Genomic DNA, 22,116 nt, shown 5'->3' with positions numbered 1-22,116 from the left:
AACATAATCCCCATCAGTATCTATACTTTTGTCAGCGGTGTTTAAGGGCCTCAGTGCCTCCTTTTCTTGGCTGTTCTGAAAGTCTTCCGCTGCATGTAAGGGTTAGGGTTTTCGTGCCTGAAATAAGTGCTTTCAATTTTGGAAATCGATGAAAGTATGACGGAGTGAGATCAGATCAGGTGAATAAGGCGGATACTCAGTCAATTTAAAGCCATGATCGTGAATGGCAGCCATGGCAATGACAGACTCGTTTATCCCAATCCTAACCAATTCTGTTCATTTTTGCATAAGCCGCTTTTCTATATTACTGTAGAGTGCTACCTCGTTGACATAAGCTAACCAAATGAGCCCAGTCATTAGGTACATGACTCTATATAGTCATAGAATGGTACAACTTAAAAAAATATCCTTGGTACCTTGGATACGAGGCTCACAACTTACCAATCAACCCTGGTATATTTGAGACACGGTGGTTAGTAGCGGCATGTAGGTCTTCATGACCGAAAAGTCGCTAGGGATGTGTCTCTTGAACAAGATACTTGACTCCGTCGTGTTCCATTCTACTCTGCTTTAAATCAGGCCATTGTGCGGCAGTGCAAGAAATGTCGTGTTCAAGCCGTCAGGGTCGAAATGGCAACTCGGACTGTATGCTCTCCAGCAAGTTCAGAAAAATTACCACGGATTATAGTTTGTGAACTGGTTTAATACGGCGGAGTTACTTTGATTTAGCGATATATAAAATCTCAAGTGTAATAAATAAATTATCAATAAGAGCTCTGAAAAGATTGACCACATGTTGGCCTTTGTGAATATTCGATAAATTGTGGAAATATGATTATATTTTCCGAGATTTGCCACGGACTAGTCAACATTGAAACATGTATTACTTTGTTTATCATTTGCTACAATTTAAATCGACCCTGTTTTAGTGTTAAATATTATACACCTTCATCAGGTAGATAAAATGCGTAAATCTTTCTCCAGGACCAAGCACAGTACAGTTTGTCCAATCAAGCATCTCAGTCAGTGAAAGTTCTGGAACTGTATCAATTGAGGTATCAAGAACTGGTGGAACCAGTAGCTCAGTGACGGTGTCCTGGTCAACCCGAGATATATCTGCTTCTTTCGGAAGTGACTATAAGCAAAATCAGGGATCATTTACATTCACAAGTGGTCAGACAACCCGTACATTCTCCATTGGAATTGTAAACGACAAGGTAAATTGCATTATGTGTGGTTATTAAGGAAATCGGTGATGTTTTGTTTACATAAGCCAAAATTTGTATGTTTGCACATATATTTCCTAATGAAAATTGTCGAATATCAATGGGTTTTTTTTTTTTTATAATTTGAACAGGTGCATGAACAATCAGAGACATTCTCTGTAACCCTGAGCGTACAATCTTCTCAATCAACCATTGTCAGCGTCGGAAGCCCTAGAACTGCTACAGTCACCATCACGAATGATGATCGTACGTAAATTACAATAATGTCTCGTACAACGGTTTATTAATTTTCTCTTTACCAAAATGATATCGTTTTGACGTACAAAGAAAATAATAGATCAAGAAAAGATTGTTTAAATTATACAGTTATCCCTTGATGTGATCGGCACATAATTTGGATTGCTAAGACTCCGCATTGAATTTGAATCATTAAATAGCCAAGTTTGCAGTACATTATCAAACGTGAAACAAATCTATTATTCTATTTTCCGTCTACCCCTACAGAACCATGTGGTGGCCCATGTGGACCAAACGCCCGCTGTGATATGGCTTCACAAAGATGTGTATGTAACACTGGATACTTCCTTTACCACGGAACCTGTACATGTACGTAATGAAAACGGAATGCTTTTTTTATCCGCCCCTTTTATTAATTCGGTTATGAACAGTAAATATAAACTGGTACGCGATCCAAATATCCACGATTTGTTTTCTTTGTTTTCTACCATATACTCTTAAATCATGAAAGTCTTGAATATTTTGTATAATAGGGCCGATTTTATATTTGATTATCTATGTTTTTGTAGAGATGCCGACATAAATGTTATCCCTTAAACCTAATTTCCTTGCTTTTAATATTTACTTTTTTCTTGAGCTTGTTGCATATTCTAGAAAAAGAAAATCTGTGAGATGAAATAATAATTTCTTCAATAAAACACAATTACTGTATCCCACCTTTTGTTACATTGGTTTTCTAGAAAAGTAATGACAATTAAAATTGTACAAGAAATGGATACTATCTGCACATACATCTTTACATTTCTTTGTAGTACCATGCGGAGGACCATGTGGACCCAACTCACGCTGCGACAGAGTCAGTAACAAATGTGTCTGTAATACCGGATACTTTGTCTACCACGGATCATGTGTCTGTACGTATATAAGACGCCGACGTTTACATATTACACTTTTGCATAGTTAGATACTTTTTATGAGATCGAGAACCTTTTTATTTTAATAGGGACAAAATAATGTGAAAAATATTTGTTTCTACTAATTTATCTAACTTACAGTGCCTTGCGGAGGACCATGTGGACCCAACTCACGTTGCGACAGAGTCAGTAACAAGTGTGTCTGTAACACAGGATACTTTGTATATCACGGATCATGTGTCTGTAAGTACACACAGGACGATTACAACTGCACATGCATATTGTTAAAGTGAACATTTAACGAATTACAAATAATATCTAATTGTGGCGATATGGCGAACTTTAAGTTAAAAACATTTGCCTGATTTTGGTTATATTTATCCTCGATACAAAAAAAGAGAGAAAATGGTGAACACGATTCTTGAAGTACATTGTTATTAATTTTGAAATATCTTCTTCTTTGTCACAGTGCCATGCGGAGGACCATGTGGACCCAACTCACGTTGCGACAGAGTCAGTAACAAATGTGTCTGTAACACCGGATACTTTGTCTACCACGGATCATGTGTCTGTAAGTACATACAAGACGAAAACAACTGCATATGAAGATTGTCGAAATTGAAATTTAGCCAATTACATGGCAACTGCCGATATCTATAAAAGTTACAATCTAACAATTGCTTATGTATGTCGTTCAAAATTAGAAAGCCTTATCCTTGATATAAAATAGCAGTACAATGGTAAATATGATTCCTGAATTGCATTGTTGTTGTTTTGAAAAAGCTATTGTTTTCATCTGTTTTAATGCCATTTCCACAGTGCCATGCGGAGGACCATGTGGACCCAACTCACGTTGCGACAGAGTCAGTAACAAGTGTGTTTGTAACACAGGATACTTTGTCTACCACGGATCATGTGTCTGTGAGTATACAGATACCTTCAAGAATCCTCATAACTTTATCATTTGACCATTGCCTTCTCAAATCAACCAATATTTAACTAAACTGTATTATGTATTGAGTTAAAGCATCACCTTACAATTATAGGTATATGTTCTTTGGATCATTTTGGAGAATGTGAATGTTCAATGAAGATTATGATCATCCGTTTAAAAAGTAATTAGGTAAATTCCCCTATGCTGCTCAAATAATGTTCGTTATCCTTTTTCTCTTGAATTATTATAATTACAATCAAATCTTCTACAGTGCCATGTGGAGGACAATGTGGACGTAACGCCTATTGTGATAAATCCAGAAACCAGTGCGTCTGTAACTCGGGATATGTTCTTTTCGAACGAGCCTGTACCCGTACGTATATCATATTCATGCTTCATGACACAATATGCGTTTAGGACATGATAGGACAAATACAATTCTTGTACCCAAAGTTAATTGAATTCACCTCCACCAAAAATATGCTTAAATATTTGGAGTTTTTAAGAATGACGAGTCAGTAATCCCGTAGATATCAGTAAGATATCCCAAAATAATGACATTGTTGGCATATGTGAATATTTGATAATTTGAGGAAATATGTAAATAATGTCGGAGCGTCTGCTATTGCTTATTCAACACAACTGTTTATCATTTGCTTCAACTTTAATCGTTCCTGTTAACTGTAACAAATCAAACATCTGTAGGATTCGAATTAAATGTGTATATCTTTCGCCAGGACCAAGCACAGTACAGTTTGTCCGACCAAGCTACACAGTCAGTGAAAGTGCTGGAACTGTATCAATTGTGGTATCCAGAACCGGTGGAACCAGTAGCTCGGTGACAGTGTCCTGGTCAACCCAAGACATATCTGCTTCTTTCGGAAGTGACTATCAGCAAAACCAGGGATCATTTACATTCACAAGTGGTCAGACAACCAGTACATTCTCTATTGGAATTGTTAATGACGGGGTAAGTTTCATTATGTGTGGTTATTAAGGAATTTGGTGATTTTCGTTTTAGTTACAAACTAGTGATTATTCACATGTGTATTTTTAGCAAAATATATTCAATTTGTATTTATGGAATATTTGAAATTGTAATGCGTGGTTTTCTATTCTATATGCAAAAGCCCAGTATCCCCACAATGAAAACTGTCCAATCGAAATCGCAATAAAAACATTTGCTTGTTTTGTAATTGAACAGGTTTATGAACAATCTGAGACATTCTCTGTAACCTTGAGCGTACAATCATCTCAATCAACTATTGTCAGCGTCGGAAGTCCGGGAACAACTACAGTAACCATCACCAATGATGATCGTACGTAAATTACAATAATGTCTCGTACATTGGTACGGTTTCTGAATAACAGTTTATAAATTTCCTTTTTGCTAAAATAAAATCATTTTGACTCATATAGTACAAAGTAAACCAAAGATCAAGAAAAAAGAACATTGAAAACAAAATAAATTGTATAGTAGATTATGAAGACGCCGTAATGACTTTTTGAATCATTGAAGGTTTGCTGGATAGTATCTTACGAGAAAATAATATAATATCTTATTTCCCTACTTCCTCTACAGAACCATGTGGTGGCCCATGTGGACCAAACGCCCGCTGTGATTTGACTTCACAGAGATGTGTATGTAACACTGGATACTTCCTTTACCAGGGAACCTGTACATGTACGTAATGAAAACGGATTTTTTTGTAATCGTTCCCATTTATGAACTCACTGATGTCAGATAATGAATAGTGAATGTAAAACTTGAACGCAATCCAAACATCAACATCTGGTTCCTTTGTTTCTACCATCTACTTTTAAATACTGGAGGTCTTGTGATGATAAGATCAATTTGACGTTTGTAATTTGTGATCTTGTAGAGATACAGGCATCCATTTTTTTTTTCGTTCATACGCAATTTATTCTTTGATTTTAATATCTCCACGGTTGCATAACTGCAATACATATTTCTTCTAAACTGGTTACATTTTCTTGGAAATGAACATCTGTGTGTTGAAAGAATGATATTTAACAAAAGTATGTTAATTCATCTCGCAAATTTGTAAAGTAAGTTTTGCAGAAAAATCATGCAAAGTTGAATTGATACAACCAAAAGTAAAACGAATTATTTCCTTGTAGTGCCATGCGGCGGACCATGTGGACCCGTTGCGACAGAGTCAGTAACAAGTGTGTCTGTAACACTGGATACTTTGTATATCACGGATCATGTGTCTGTAAGTACATCAACGCTGAGGTGTATATATAACACTGTTGTCTTCGCTAGACATATCATATTAAAACAAGTAGTCATTTTTACATTACAAGGAAAATGAATTGACGTGAAAGACAACTTTATGCTGTGACATTATCTTACTTACAGTGCCATGCGGCGGACCATGTGGACCAAACTCCCGTTGCGACCGAGTCAGTAACAAGTGTGTCTGTAACACCGGATACGTTGTATATGGCGGATCATGTGTCTGTAAGTACATACAGGATGCGTACAACTACAAATGAACTATCTCGAAATTGAACTTGCACCTCTTTAGTTACATGGCTACTGCCAATGTTTATTGGTGTGTTATAATGATATCCTGCTCAATGATATATATCTGGTAGAACAATAATATTATGTTGAATATAATTCCTGCATGCATTGTTCTCAATTTCAAAGTACTTATCTTGTCATATCTTCTACCTTAATATCCAGTGCCTTGCGGAGGACCATGTGGACCCAACTCACGTTGCGACAGAGTCAGTAACAAGTGTGTCTGTAACACCGGATACTTTGTCTACCACGGATCATGTGTCTGTAAGTACGCACAGGACGATTACAACTGCACAGGCATATTATCAAAATGAACATTTAACGAATTACTAATAATATCTAATTATGGCGATATGGCAAATGGCGAAAGTTGTGAAGTTACAAACATTTGCCTGATTTTGGTTGTATTTATCCTCGATACAAAAAGAAAAAGAAAAACTGGTGAATATGATTCTTGAAGTACATTGTTGTTAATTTTTAAAATATCTTTTTTTTGTCGCAGTGCCATGCGGAGGACCATGTGGACCCAACTCACGTTGCGACAGAGTCAGTAACAAGTGTGTTTGTAACACCGGATACTTTGTATACCACGGATCATGTGTCTGTAAGTACACACAGGACGAAAACAACTGCACATGAAAATTGTTGAAATGGAAATTTAACCACTTACATGGCAGCTGCCAGTATTTCTAAAAAATACAATCTAACATTTGCCTTTTGATGTCATTCAAAATAAGAAAGTCTTATCCTTGATACAAAAATGCAGTTAAATGGTAAATATGATTTCTGAAAAAAATGTTGTTTTGAAAGTATCTTGTTTTTATCTGTTTTACTTTCATTTCCACAGTGCCATGCGGAGGACCATGTGGACCCAACTCACGTTGCGACAGAGTCAGTAACAAGTGTGTTTGTAACCCCGGATACCTTGTCTACCACGGATCATGTGTCTGTGAGTATACAGATATCTTTGGTCATTGCCTTCTCCAATCAACCAATATTTAATTCACCTATATTCTATATGGAGTAAAGGCATCACCTTACATTTATATAATTATATATTATTTTAACATCTTAAAGTATGTTAATGTTCTATGAAGATTATGATCATCCGTTTAAATATTATTTAGGTAAATTGCCCTATGCTAATTAAATAATGTTCGTTCTCCTTTACCTCTTCAATACTTACAAAATACATGTTTGATTTTTTTAAAATTATTATAATGATATTTAAATATTCTACAGTGCCCTGTGGTGGACCATGTGGACGTAACGCCTACTGTGACAAATCTAGAAACCAGTGCGTCTGTAACTCAGGATACGTTCTTTTCGAACGAGCATGTACCCGTACGTATATCAGCCTCCTGCTTCATGACACAATATATATAACATGATAGGAAAAATACAATTATTGAACCTAAAACTAATGAAATTTATCTCCACCAAAATCGTGCTTAAATAATTGGAGTTTGATAGAATGACGAGTCAGTATACCCGTAGATATTGGTAAGTGATCCAAAAATAATGACATTTTTGGCATATGTGAAAGTTTGATGATTTGAGGAAATATATAAATAATGTCAGAGCGTCTACTCTTGATTAGTAAAAATTTACACAAATATTTATCATTTGCTACAATTTCATTCGTCCCTGTTCATTGTTACAAACAAACATCTGTAGGATTTGAATTAAATGTGTATATCTTTCGCCAGGACCAAGCACAGTACAGTTTGTCCGACCAAGCTACACAGTCAGTGAAAGTGCTGGAACTGTATCAATTGTGGTATCCAGAACCGGTGGAACCAGTAGCTCGGTGACAGTGTCCTGGTCAGCCCAAGACATATCTGCTTCTTTCGGAAGTGACTATCAGCAAAACCAGGGATCATTTACATTCACAAGTGGTCAGACAACCAGTACATTCTCTATTGGAATTGTCAATGACGGGGTAAGTTTCATCATGTCTGGTTATTAAGGAAATCGGTGATTTTCGTTTTGGTAACTAGTGATTATTAACATGTGTATTTTTAGCAAAATACATTCAATTTGTATTTGTGGAATATTTGAAATTGTAACGCGTGGTTTTCTATTCTATATGCAGACGCCCAGTATCCCCACAATGAAAACTGTCAAATCGAAATCGCACTACAAACGTTTGCTTGTTTTGTAATTGAACAGGTGTATGAACAATCTGAGACATTCTCTGTAACCTTGAGCGTACAATCATCTCAATCAACTATTGTCAGCGTCGGAAGTCCGGGAACAACTACAGTAACCATCACCAATGATGACCGTACGTAAATTCCAAAATGTTGAAACAATTTCATAATAACAACTGAAAAATCTGCTTTTTGCTGAAATAAAACCATTTTGACTCATAAAGTATAGAGTAAAGCATAGCTCAAGAAGAGGGAACATTTAAAAAGTTAAATTGTATAGGAAATTAGGAAGAAACCGTTATGAGTTATTTGAATCATTGAATTTTTGCAGGATAGTATCTTAGGAGAAACTGATATATTATCTTATTTCCCTACTACCCCTACAGAACCATGTGGTGGTCCATGTGGACCAAACGCCCGCTGTGATTTGAGTTCACAGAGATGTGTATGTAACACTGGATACTTCATTTACCATGGAACCTGTACATGTACGTAATAAACAATTTCACGTTTCTTATTCCTCCCTGTTTCAATTTCTTACAAAAACAAATCAAAATAAGATAAACATCGACGATTCCTTGAAAAATTGATGTAAATGTTATTGATTTTGGAATTTTTTGTTTTTATATGTAAATATGAAATCCTATAGTAAGAGAGGTAAATTGTGTTATAGTGCCATGCGGCGGACCATGTGGACCCAACTCACGTTGCGACAGAATCAGTAACAAATGTGTCTGTAACACAGGATACTTTGTCTATCACGGATCCTGTGTCTGTAAGTAAACAAAAACACACGTGATCATATCTCATATTCTCGCAACAACCAATCGGCTTCCCGAACTCAAACACTGTCTTCAGGAATTAATAAATATATAATTCATTGATAGATGGCATCAATGGAAACGAAGAAAATAGCGTTTTAAAACATCGCGTTTTAATATGCATGCGGTTATATGACAACCTGGTAGTTAACATAAGATATTTCAAGCTGCCATTATCAGCATATTAATAATTGATCCGACCCATAGGTTTTACTGGTGAATAGACTAAACTTACGTCTTCACAGCTTATCAAGATTTCTGATCTTTAAAATATAAAATAAAAACGCGTAATTGAGTATACTAGCTATTTTTGTGAATTCAATTTTCGCTCGGGTCGTATATTATTTCTAATCTTCTTCCTGCGACCCATTACCCCGCTGACACCAATTACAATCAAATAACAACATTCTTTAGTCTCTTTCAGCTGATAATTTGTGCGAACGATTGCGCTTGCTCTCAATACGCACATAATTATTGTCTTTATGATAGTATTTAACTTAAGTCTGTCTCCTCTACAATATCAGCTATGCTCGTGGGATAAGATCCAAAATTATTTAAATATAAAAAAAACTTAAATGTCGATATATTTCGTAATATCAATTTGGCATCAGTGATGATAGATGTAGATTCATTAATACTTGCCTTACTACACTGGAATTGTATCCGTTAATATTTCTGTTATTGGTATATAATGCTATACTCACAATATCACATGACTTTGGATTCTAAATAATTACCCATTTAAATATGTCATGTATGATAATTAACTATATTCCTAATCAAAGATATACAGTTCCATGTTCAGCTATGTAAAATGAATGGCTACTTACATGAGATATACATAATATTGATCTGTAGTGCCTTGTGGAGGACCTTGTGGACCTAACGCTCGCTGTGACCGTTCATCCAACGAATGTGTCTGTAACACAGGATACTTTGTGTACCATGGAACTTGTACTCGTAAGTTACAATTCAATGTTGGGATGACAGTATGTACCTCTAACTTTTCCATCTGTGAATCTGAATCGTAGAAGTACGAAAGTTGTATAATGATTTTGGTTTCTCTATTTTTAGCTCTTGATGTGTAATGAAAGGTTATGTATCTTTTGTGTAGATTGAAATTGCAGGACGTGGCCACTGCTGGCGGAGATAAGTTTCCGTCGCTTGCCATTACTTGCCTTTGTCATGTTTTGATTTTTCTACGTAATGATACGGTCCAGAATATATTCAAATACTTGACGTTCTTTTGAAATCCGATATTGAAAAGTATGAAACTTATGGAATCATTTGATTAAACATTATGTAGAACATGTTTATGTTTAAATTGCTTGAAATCGGCAAAAGATCAGTATTTAATCACGGTAATCATTTATTGTACAGGACCATGTGGTGGACCATGTGCACCCAACTCACATTGCGACAGAGTCAGTAACAAGTGTGTCTGTAACACCGGGTACTTCGTCTACCACGGATCATGTGTCTGTGAGTAGACATTAGCCTCACACTTCTTAGCGGTGCATATCAATTCTCAATTTCCTGTTCATCGAATCAGAGTTCATATTTCATGCCATTGCATGATCTTAAAAAAGGGACCATGATTCTACATAAAAAGAAAGAATATCGTGCTACTTTGTTTTAAACATGATTTAATCAGATAAATTGATATATGATTATCACCTTTTATCGCTGGCCAATATTTCTGCTGGATAAATACATTGCAGGAATCGTTTGATAAAAAAACATTCCTATCCTGAGCTTTACTCTCATTTGTCTACTAATTTATCTATTTAATAAAGGAAATAAAGAGTATTTAAATTCAAACATTGTACTACTGATGTGAAATATTCTACATAAATGTTCCTTTTAAGCTTGCCAAACGGGCTTACATAAACTGTATGTAATCCTCTACTTACATGAAATTTACCGCATTATATGTGATAATAATCAACTTAATAATTCTTCCCCCATTTAATCGACGTTCAATGTATTTCTGTGGGAAAGTTGAAGTTGATCTATCATGTGCTACATTGTTCTGTTGACAGTGTTTTATGTATACATATCATTTGCAATCAGTCAACCTTTACCTGTATTTAACATAAATCTGCAGTGCCTTGCGGAGGAAAATGCAGACCTAACTCTCATTGCGACAGAGTCCGAAACCAATGCGTCTGTAACTCAGGATACTTCCTTGTACAATCATCCTGTATTCGTAAGTAAATTCTGTGACCAATATATATATTAATTGCGAATACATACGAGTCAGAAGTTAATGTTCTCGTACTTTTGTTCTGAAAAGACTATTGTTTTCGTACCTTTGTTCTGTAAAGACTATTGTTGTTGTACCTTTGTTCTGTAAAGACTATTGCTCTCGTACCTTTGTTCTATAAAGGCTGTTCTTATCTTACCTTTGTTCCGAAAAGGCTGTAATACCTCTGTTCTGTAAATTGTTGTAGTCGATTGGTCGTGTTGGTTTGGCTATTTTTGGTAGTTTTCCTCCTCGCTACAGTAAGATGACAGAAGGGGCGCCAGCTTGGCAGTTTTGGCAAAGCCGAATTACATTGCATAACAATTTTCACTTGGTCAAATAACACAAATAACTAGACAGTCAATATTAATCCCATCTAATAGCTGACATATTGGATAGTGAGGAAATGTATATCAAAAGTTGTCCTTTTGATGAAATGGCCAGTGGTACAAAAATAATAAACCAAGGATGGTATTGTGAAAAGCTTTCAAAAACAAGATGAATACTTCAATAATTTATGTTAACAAAAACTAGCGCCATCATTTCTAATCCCCTGCGTTCTGATAATGCGTCATAATGTAATAAGTATATATAAGTGAATTGTCAAACAATGGCGCTCCATTGACATCAATTAATAACAGCGTTTTGTTTTAATAAAAGGCCCAAGTGTCGTTCAGTTTGTCCTACCAAGCTACACAGTCAGTGAAAGTGCTGGAACTGTATCAATTGAGGTATCAAGAACCGGTGAAACCAGTAACTCTGTGACGGTGTCCTGGTCAACACAAGATATATCTGCTTCTTTCGATAGCGACTACAGCCAAAACCATGGAACTATTTCTTTCGGAAGTGGTCAGACATCAACCACATTTTCTATTGGAATTGTAAACGACAAGGTAAATCATAAAGTTAAAATTAAGAAAATAATGGCAATGCTTATTCATTAATAACGAATAGAATATGTTAGGAAAGGATTACTTGGTTGATATTATATTTCCATAAGTGAAGCTTTATTCAAATGCTGGGATGATGCTTATCACAAGTTCATTTTTGTATATTTACAGATATACGAGCAAACCGAAACATTCTCTGTACGTTTGTCGGTACAAGGTCAATCCAGCATCGTAAGCATCGGAAATCCAGAAATTACCCGAGTTTCAATCACCAATGATGATGGTACGTAACCCTTCCTTTTACACTTAATACAATATTGATAAATTAAGCATAGAGTTATAAGCCTCTTTAACTTAGACAACTTGGACAATATCCTAACAGAACCACGATATTATAAATTATGTTATAATCTTTATAAATAACGAAAATAATTCATTTAAATGTCGACAATAAAAAATATAGAAGTATCCACGGTTGTTAAATCTTTTCTTGAAATGAAAGAAAATCGAATAGAAAACAGTATTAAATAAACACATATGTATATTACTAATTGTCTACTTCCAGAACCATGTGGTGGCCCATGTGGACCAAATGCCCGGTGTGATATGGCTTCACAGAGATGTGTATGTAACACTGGATACTACCTGTACCACGGAGTCTGTACATGTACGTAATAAAAGAAAACCTTACTTATCTAGTTCCAAGTTTCAATTGCAAACAAAACTTCACATAATCAACAAAAACTCTCACAGATATCAACAAATCTTCGAACTGTTTAAATGTATCTATTAAATTTATAATGTATACATTGTTTTGTATGCAAATAGAAAATCTTTTGTTGATCGAGGTTATTTGTGTTATAGTGCCATGTGGAGGACCATGTGGACCCAACTCACGTTGTGACAGAGTCAGTAACAAATGTGTCTGTAACACAGGATACTTTGTCTATCACGGATCATGTGTCTGTAAGTAAACAACTCACGTGATCATGTCAGAAATTCTCAAAACAAACCTATTAGCTGCCCGAACTCCAACACTGTCTTTAAGATTTTAAGCATATGGAATTCAAATAGATTTAACTGATAGATGGCATCAATGGAAACGAAAAGAATATTGGTTTTTTAATCATCATGGTTTATTATGTATGCGGTTATATGTTTACCTGTAAGTTAAGATCGGCTGTATTAAGCTACCATATGCTATTTTGGTAGTCATTGTCATCATATCAATAATTGAACCTACCCATACACTTTGCTGTTAATGTTTGGAGAGACTAAACTTACGTCTCCAAAATTCGTCAAGGTTTGTGTTGAATGTTCTTTTTAAAATATCAAATATGTTTCACGGAAAACTGAGTATACCAGCTATTTTGTGAGTACAATTTTCGCAAATTTCAGTGCCATGTGGAGGACACTGTGGACCAAACTCTTATTGTGACAAGAACAGTAACCAATGTGTCTGTAACACCGGATACGTTCTGTACCACGGATCGTGTAGTTGTACGTATAAGGAAACATTAACCTTTCAATATCAAATAAAACATTCGGACATTTGCAGTCTCATCTATATATTATACATTTTACAAAGCACTCGCGATATGCGAGATGATAAATGTTTATAACAATTGGTGATTATTTGTTTGCCTAATAAAACACTTTTCTTCCTTTGAAAAAATGTAGTACCATGTGGAGGACCATGTCGTTCCAACTCACATTGCGATAGAGGCAGCAACCAATGTGTCTGTAACACTGGATACTTCCAATACCACGGATCATGTGTCTGTAAGTATACCTACAAAATAGGCTCAAATCATGAATTAAAATCTATATGGTATTGAAATGACATTTGAATAATACAATTTGATAGACTAAGTTATGGTTTCTTAATCAATGTTTTTTAAACCCGGCTTTTTCCATATTCATATGACATTGTAGTGCCATGCGGAGGACCCTGTGGGCCAAACTCCTATTGTGACAAGGGCACTAACCAATGTGTTTGTAACTCAGGATATTTCTTGTACCATGGATCTTGTACTCGTGAGTAAACAGTTTATTGATAATGTGCCCAATTATAGCTGATTGGAGGGGTTATTCTCAGTGGACCTTCTTTTCATCACATAAAATAACTCCTGATTGTTAAGTAATCTTAATCAAGGATTCATTTGATGCCAATATAAAAAATCACTGAAGGGTTTTCAGAACTTGGTCTACTTTTTAACTTTTAATCTTCGAGTATTATATACATTGCTGAAAAAATTAAACATTTCCGAGGTCCCAAAAATTTTTTGGTATAATATGATTGACTACATTATTTGTTACAGTGCCATGTGGAGGACCATGTGGACCATACGCCTACTGCAACAAAGGAACCAACCAGTGTGTCTGTAACTCAGGATACCGTCTTTATCATGGAGTATGCTCCCGTAAGTATATACAGCAATGAAGTAGAAAATGATTACTTTTGTTCTTAACATCAAAAAAAATCTCACTGGCATAATGATTCTACATGTGTTTTCGTCATCCAACAGTGCCTTGTGACGGAGCTTGTGTTTTCAATGCCTACTGTGACCACTCCTCAAATACATGTAAATGTAACCCAGGACTTTTAGGAGACCCCACAAAGAAATGCGGAAGTAAGTCTTCATAAAGAATTTTACGCATTTTAAAATTGTAATCACTTCCTGTTAATAGACCTTTATTGTGTTATCATAAGCTGCAATCAATCCAAAGATAAAACGAAAATTATCAATTTATTTATTAGGAATGGGTCTGATTCCGTGGTAAACCCAATATATGTATTGTTGATTACAGTTCCATGTGACGGACGATGTGGATCCTACTCACACTCCCACTGTGACCACAGCGTCAACAAATGTGTATGTGACACTGGATACACCGGAAACCCATACGGAAGTGTCGGATGTGTATGTAATGGCCGGACACAGTGGAGGAAGTGGTGGAATGGGCGGAAGTCACGGAAGCCACGGAAGTGGTGGTTACGTACCCCCACAAGGACATTACTAAACTGATGATATGTTATTGAGCCGATCGCCTTACCTACCTGATTTTATGACATAAGTTTAGTTAATAAAATATTTTAGCAAGCATAATAAATGTTGCTTTATTATTTTTGTGGAATCATGAGTACATTAGCGGTATTTGAAGATAATTTTGAATATCGTATACCACAATTCTATCGATTTTAATGCAATTTCGGAAGAAAACACCTTTATGAATTTCAAATACTGACAAGTAACTGAAAATCAGCTACAAAAGGCACATGTAAAAAGCACCTTAGATATGACTTCAGACAGAGATAGAACTGTATTTTATACGCGTGTCGGCTATCTAGGACTCGTCAGTGGCAATAGGGGATACAAGGGTGAGAGAATCACAAATTGAAGTGAGAAAGTCAAAGTTTAATTAAAGAATTTAATTATCTCAAAAAGTAACACTAACACTATATACATTGTACACAAAAGCAAACAAGTATATTAAGCCATGAAATTCATAAGTAACTATCTGGCATAAGCTCGATGTTTATAAATTACTACAACCGTACAATTACAGTTTTCTGAGAACGGTCTCATTAACCATAGCATCTGCGAATGTTTAAGAGACACTACACGTTACACAAGTCCCGGAATATCATGAATGAACACTCCAAGACTTCTCCATAACGGGGATGTCATTCCTGGTTGCAGTCAATGTCACACCTAGGTAACATCAATTCGGTGATACTTTCAGCTAAACCGTTCCCTTATGAAGCATATAATATCGGCTGTGTCACGCAAAGATTTTACTAACAAGGCAAAACAATGACGTTTAGTGATAAAACAGACAGGATAACAAACTGTAATCCTAACAAAGTTGATGAAACGAGGGCAAAATCCTGAATACGATACATATTTGTAGACTTAAAATTAAAATGAGAAAAGACCACGTGTTACAAATATAGTTGCTCAAAATAAGAACTGGGGTTGTGACAACGGAGCGATCAGACATCAACAAGCATCGACTTATTCATACTTCACATGGCACAAGGATATAGAGCGAGATCATGATGTCGTTCTTCAATCTTTTCTTGTCTTCATCAAATCATATCTATCGAAATATATTGCTGTTAATTATTTAGTTAGAACCGCCATCATTCACGGAGATCGTGACAGTGCAACAAGTCCTTGACTATCAAATCAACTACAATATATGTGACCGTGACTGACAAAATGGGCCAAGTTGAGGAAAAAATCACATTTTTATTTATTTATTTTTTTTCATTTTTTTTATACCTCTTGATTTGAAGAACATGTTTCCGAAATCTTGAAATCTTGAAATCTTGCGATAGGAAATTATTGAGATATGCTGCGTAATGGCTGATGAATGCCAACTGGACAAAAGCAATGTTAATGGACTCGTAACCTTCAATTGAGCTTGATAAAGTTATATAGTGGAGCTGCAGTGTAAATGTAGATATAATTATTTGAAAAATGACTGAAGGATGGAAAAATAGGCACACGAAAAACAACAACTATGTTGTGGTCGTTTAGATACATTTATGTACTTTTCATTCATATCCAGTACAACATTGCATATGTAAGTAAAACATGTACATACGACACATTTCCTATATGTTTACCATTTTTGTAGTTATACTTTAACAACAAAATTGAATTCCAACCTTTTATAATTTGTCTGATGTTAAAGTTAATCTTAATTAACAATTTGTCTGATGTATGAGCTCTGATAATACTTTTTATTGTGAAGATAACATATTTATTAATATGAAATATTTAAATTGATCTTGGAGTAAATCTAGGATCATCAAACTCCCTTAAATAGGTATTTATTTAAGATGCAAATGAAAAGTGATCACTTCATTGTCAAGCAAGTCTCTATTATCAACATCGCTGGCCTATCTACGATTAAGATGTTATCATTATCAACTATAATTTGAAAATAAACCTGATAACTGGGATGATAAAAAATCCAAAACATTTTGAATATTTCACCGTGACAGCTTTGTCAAACCAGAGCAAATGTTTTGTCTGGATTTCAGTAATGTCAGAAAACTTCAAACCATATGATACTGTGATGATATTTCAGTGAATTATACGTATGACGGCAAATTGAAAGGGCACAGGCTTTTTTTCTACATGAAATAACCACTGAATAATAACATCATCAAAATACAGCTAGAGCATATCAACGGTGTCTACTTTATACGAACGAATGTATGATTTCAGCTAAAGGATCAAATCGTTTGAGTTTGATCCACATAGTCTAATACAAAAAGTTAAATATCAGTTAAGAAGCAAATGTTTTCCTTTTTAATCCCTTGAACACACTTTTGTTATTTCCACTCATGTTAATAACTGTTTGAGGTTTTGGTTCACATGGTTTTGGGCAAACTGTCTCTTGAGCAAGAGATGTTGTACAGATTTTCCTGGGTTTTTTTTCTTCTAATAAATACCATTGTCGCGCAAAATCAAGTTCTTTCCGTTCGATGAGTGCAGGAAGTACTCCTGCCACAAGAAGAATTTGTTTGTTTCGCAGCAGGTTCACTTTCACCTCCGGAGACGAAATCTCTCCTTACAAGTGACACCTCCTGGTTCATTGTCATTCATACAAATGTGCGGATATTCGCTAATTGATTTCAGAAGTCTAAAAATGCCTTAATGGGTGTTTTTAAGTCCCTAAACACAACATGTTTTGCAGCATCATCCACTAGCTTCTGTTATATTGTGCCCTGTGTACTTTAAAACTGCATCAGCTATCTGTAATTAACAGCAGTTTCCAATTACAGTACAATTTAAATGACTTAAACTCAAAAATAATCTATTTGTTTCAGTTGTTCAATGTATTTGTGCTTACCCGGCCTACAACTTGGTTAAGTAATACCTTCGTTAACTTACTGAGACTTACAAATCAAATACCATTATATAATAATTATAAAGATACAAGTACTTGTGAGCATGCATCAAAATATTATTTCTCTTAATAGTTTAGATTAAGACAAATGTGATTGCTTGAAAACAACAGAGTCTATTCGAAATTTTTTCAATCAAAATAAATGAAATCATGGAAACATATCTTACCTTTGTCATTGTCTCAGCATTGAAAATTCTCCATCTCATTTTCCATATTCCAAAATGCCAGTCTGTTTCAAATTTGGTATGTCCAGCTATCATCATAGAATACTCTATCCTTCTGTGTAATCCTGAAAACAATTTTTTAATAAGGATATTAAACAATTTTAGCCACCATTAACTTACATGTAATCTACAGTGATAGTACAAGCACATTGTATTTCTCTCGAAGATACAGAATCATAACACACACTATTTGTCGAGATGTACACAGGCAAAATGTCTTCATGTCAATTCAGGTCAATTTCAGGTCAAGATTATCACGTCAAGATTATCATGTCAAATTGACTTGAAAAGAGCAGATGAGTTAATTCATGTCAAGAAATTGACCTGAATTTGACATGAAAAAAATTCAGGTCAAATTCAGGTCAGATTCAGGTCAATTTCGTGATATGAAATTCAAGGTGAATTTCTTGACAAATTCAGGTCAATTTCTTTACATGAATTTTACCTGAAATTTCCATGGTAATACATTTCAGGTCATTTTTATAAATCAATTTGTAGCCTTTAGAATGACTTCTATAGATATTTACTTGTCCTTATTGTACCAGTTGGAACAGTTCATATACCAACAGTTAATACAGTTTTGTAGGTATCGGCCATTCTGCACAGTATGTAGAATGTCTGCAGAAAAAAACAACAAAAAACACAATGCTGTTCAAATATGTCAATATTTTTATCACAATTCAACATGTCACAATCTGTCTTCTCTTATAGTTACATTGCTCAATACAATTTACAGTCAAGTCAAGAAAATCCATGGAATAACATAGATTTACATAAGTACTTAGTACTTGTTTCTGAATCCTTTTTGAAATTATATTGTATATATTATATTGCCATGTATTATTGAATAAATAAAGTTTAAACTAAAAAACATTTTATGTTTCACATACACCAAGCTCTTCATTTGCTGGGCTACATTTTCGGCTGCAACGTCAAAAATGACAATTACAAATAATGTTCATGAGGAGAAAGTATTAACATTAAGGTACACTGCAAGAGCCAACTTTAAATATTCAGTCTTCTGTTACATTCATTGTCTGGATTATTATTATCGTCAGTGATGATACCAGCTGTTGTAGAAATCCGAAGGTAACAAATGAAATCAGCTGATCCTTCAGAACTAAAACATCTATGTATCAGACATGTCTTCAGGTAACCATAGTCCAGAATTTGTTGCTATAGAAAAGTTTTTTCCCAAGATAGTTTCATCATAGGATTTAGGACAAGCTTTGGATAGCATATGTGTTTACCTGTAAATGACCAAAATGCATACTGTACTGATATATAAAATGTATATAGAAATGGCAAACAACCATAATGCATAGCCCTTCTTAAATATTTTATGAAAATGACACTAAACAAGTTATGAAATAACAAAAAGAAAAACCATGTTGATTTATATAGAAAATGGAGAAATAAGGTTACATCACTTATACGTAGTTCCAAGAAAAACTTTTACAGAGCTCTGTTAGATAAATGTAAAAGTTCGTCCAATTACTGGAAAAACTTTAGGAAATTATGTCCTAAGTCTTTGAGCAGTACTTGCTCATTTATAAATGATAATAGTAGTAATATTACCAATCCTAAGAATATTGGTAATATATTCAATTCCTACTTTAAATATATCACAGCAATATGTCGATGAAACTGTAAATTGCGACCCTTCAGATATGATACAATGTATTCGTAATTTCACTTCTGAGAAACTCTCAGGTGATATTTTTCGATTCCACACATGGACGTCTCCTTTGTAGTTAAATACATGAAGGGGTTGGGTAGTAAGTCTGCGACTGGTTTAGACAATATAAGAACTATATTTTTAAAGCATTGTGTTGATAGCATAGCACCAGTTTTATGCAAAATTATGAATCATTGTATTGATACTTGTACATTTCCTTCCATGTGAAAAAATGCCAAAGTTTGTCCCTTATACAAAAAAGGTGATAAAGAACAGGCTTCACATTTTCGTCCTATATCTGTGCTTTCTACATTATCAAAATGTCTTGAGAAACATGTTCATATTTGTTTTTATGACTTTTTAACAAAGCACAATCTTTTAGTTGAAAATCAGTCCGGTTTTAGACCAAGTCATTCATGCCAATCAGCCTTGTCTAACATTACAAATACATGGTATGAGGCAATAGATAAAGGCTGTCTTACTGGTGTTTTATTTCTTGATTTCCGTAAGGCTTTCGACCTGGTAAACCATAATATTTTATTACAAAACTTGATTCTTATGGCTGCTCTGACAAAGCCTTGTCCTTTTTTAAATCTTTCCTTTGTGATCGTTTTCAAACTGTTAGTTTTAAAAACGCTTTGAGTGATTGTCAACAGTTAACTGTTGGTGTGCCACAGGGATCAATCCTTGGCCCTCTTATGTTTATCTTCAATGTTAATGACTTACCTCTTTTAAACAAAACATGTACCTCCCATATGTATGCGGATGATACAACAGTTGAATATTCCAATAAATCTATTGATGTCATCAATGATAAGTTAAATGCTGATACTCAACTTATTTCCGAATGGTGCAAATCAAATAAAATGTGTATAAATACTGACAAGACCAAATCAATGTTGATTGGTACGCACCAGCGTAAGTGTAGACAGAATCAGTGTCTGAATGTTATTATTAATGATTCGGTGATTGAAAATGTAACAACTGAAAAACTTCTTGGTGTTACAGTAGATCATTGTTTATCTTGGAATAGCCAAATAGAAAATATGTATACATTTTTACATTTTTCAAATGAAACGTTTCAGTCCAATCCAAATAACACTGGCAGGCTAGATAAACTACTAAAAAGGGCTGCCAGGATAATCTTAAAATGTAATTTTAATACTCAATCCTGTGATATGTTTAAAAGTTGAACTGGCTGCCATTCTCCAAACGCGTTTTGTACACCCAGTCAGTTCTGATGTATAAAGTTTTACATGGCTTGGCTCCTAGATATTTGATTTTTTTTAAAATTTGCCTCTGCTGTCCAGTCAAGGTCTATTAGAGCATCGTCAAACAATTAATTTTACATTCCTGCTTTTAAACACAAATGTTTAAGAGATTACTTACCAGGGTACAGCTACATGGAACATTTTATCAGAACATGCCAGGAATTCTACCTCACTATTACCATTTAAACAAAATGCCAAAATATGTTTTATTGACTAATTTTAAATTATACCAGTAATAGCTACTTTATCAAGATTCTTTCTGGCTATTACGTATATGCTCATCTGTGATATTACATGTTTTTTATGTCTATTTTGTAAATACTGTACATATTATGCTTTGTGAACTTGACCAAAAGGGAAAGGGGTCTTTGACCCATTTTGTTATCAAGTTTTTAAATAAAGACTTTATTATTATTATATGAGTCAACAAATAAAGGTTTTTCAGTGTCAGTGTGGTTCCTTTTTATTACATGCCTACATTGATAGACTCTATGTGTGTGTCATTTTGTTTTTGTTTCGTTTTGGAAATTTACCTCAAATCGACCTGAAATTCACATGCAAATTTCACCTCAATTTCATATGAAGTTTTTTTTTTCTGGTCAAATTGAACTGAAATTAACCTGAAATTGACCTGAACATTTCTTCATGTGAAATCGACCCCATTTTCAGGTCATTTTCAGGTAAATTGCAGGTCAATTTCAGGTCAAATTGACATGGAGACATTTTGCCTGTGTATATGTTTGAGAAAAACAAAGATTATCAAATGATTTTAGTAAATAGGATTCTAATTGTAAGCCAAATAGGCAAATACTGTGTTGACAAACCAACTGCCACGTCAATATTAAAGATTATGAAATACAGCAAAGAAAAATAAAGTAAGAAAACAAGCTTCTGTCTAAACGATCACAGATGAAGATCTAGATATATCCTGTTTCAAGTACATCTACTCACCTCAATATATTAAGGGTTTAAACACAATTAATTATTTAGCAACTGTTCTTACCTGTGATATCTCTACAAAGGGTATACCACAAAAACAACATT

The 22,116-nt window shown here is 34.6% G+C and overlaps 1 protein-coding gene across 1 annotated transcript in view; it reads left to right on the top strand.

Moving 5' to 3' along the window:
• LOC117344153 (zonadhesin-like) overlaps window positions 1–15,085 on the top strand; it is a 37,490-nt gene extending 22,405 nt beyond the window's left edge. The window contains 29 exon segments of the mRNA XM_033906806.1: window positions 985–1,217; window positions 1,358–1,472; window positions 1,731–1,832; window positions 2,276–2,377; window positions 2,519–2,620; window positions 2,847–2,948; window positions 3,197–3,298; window positions 3,583–3,684; window positions 4,894–4,995; window positions 5,454–5,477; window positions 5,480–5,548; window positions 5,695–5,796; window positions 6,025–6,126; window positions 6,365–6,466; window positions 6,710–6,811; window positions 7,105–7,206; window positions 8,402–8,503; window positions 8,689–8,790; window positions 9,695–9,796; window positions 10,217–10,318; window positions 10,944–11,045; window positions 12,537–12,638; window positions 12,836–12,937; window positions 13,370–13,471; window positions 13,652–13,753; window positions 13,907–14,008; window positions 14,293–14,394; window positions 14,500–14,604; window positions 14,783–15,085. Coding sequence (XP_033762697.1) covers window positions 985–1,217; window positions 1,358–1,472; window positions 1,731–1,832; window positions 2,276–2,377; window positions 2,519–2,620; window positions 2,847–2,948; window positions 3,197–3,298; window positions 3,583–3,684; window positions 4,894–4,995; window positions 5,454–5,477; window positions 5,480–5,548; window positions 5,695–5,796; window positions 6,025–6,126; window positions 6,365–6,466; window positions 6,710–6,811; window positions 7,105–7,206; window positions 8,402–8,503; window positions 8,689–8,790; window positions 9,695–9,796; window positions 10,217–10,318; window positions 10,944–11,045; window positions 12,537–12,638; window positions 12,836–12,937; window positions 13,370–13,471; window positions 13,652–13,753; window positions 13,907–14,008; window positions 14,293–14,394; window positions 14,500–14,604; window positions 14,783–15,000 — 3,110 coding nt within the window. The 3' untranslated portion in view covers window positions 15,001–15,085.
• Window positions 15,086–22,116: the final 7,031 nt, after the last annotated feature.

The sequence above is a fragment of the Pecten maximus genome, chromosome 15 (assembly GCF_902652985.1).
Source record: "Pecten maximus chromosome 15, xPecMax1.1, whole genome shotgun sequence".
Classification (NCBI taxonomy): Eukaryota; Metazoa; Mollusca; class Bivalvia; order Pectinida; family Pectinidae; genus Pecten; species Pecten maximus.
The sequence above is the reverse complement of the archived record's forward strand: the minus strand, read 5'-3'. Positions and strand labels throughout refer to the sequence as shown.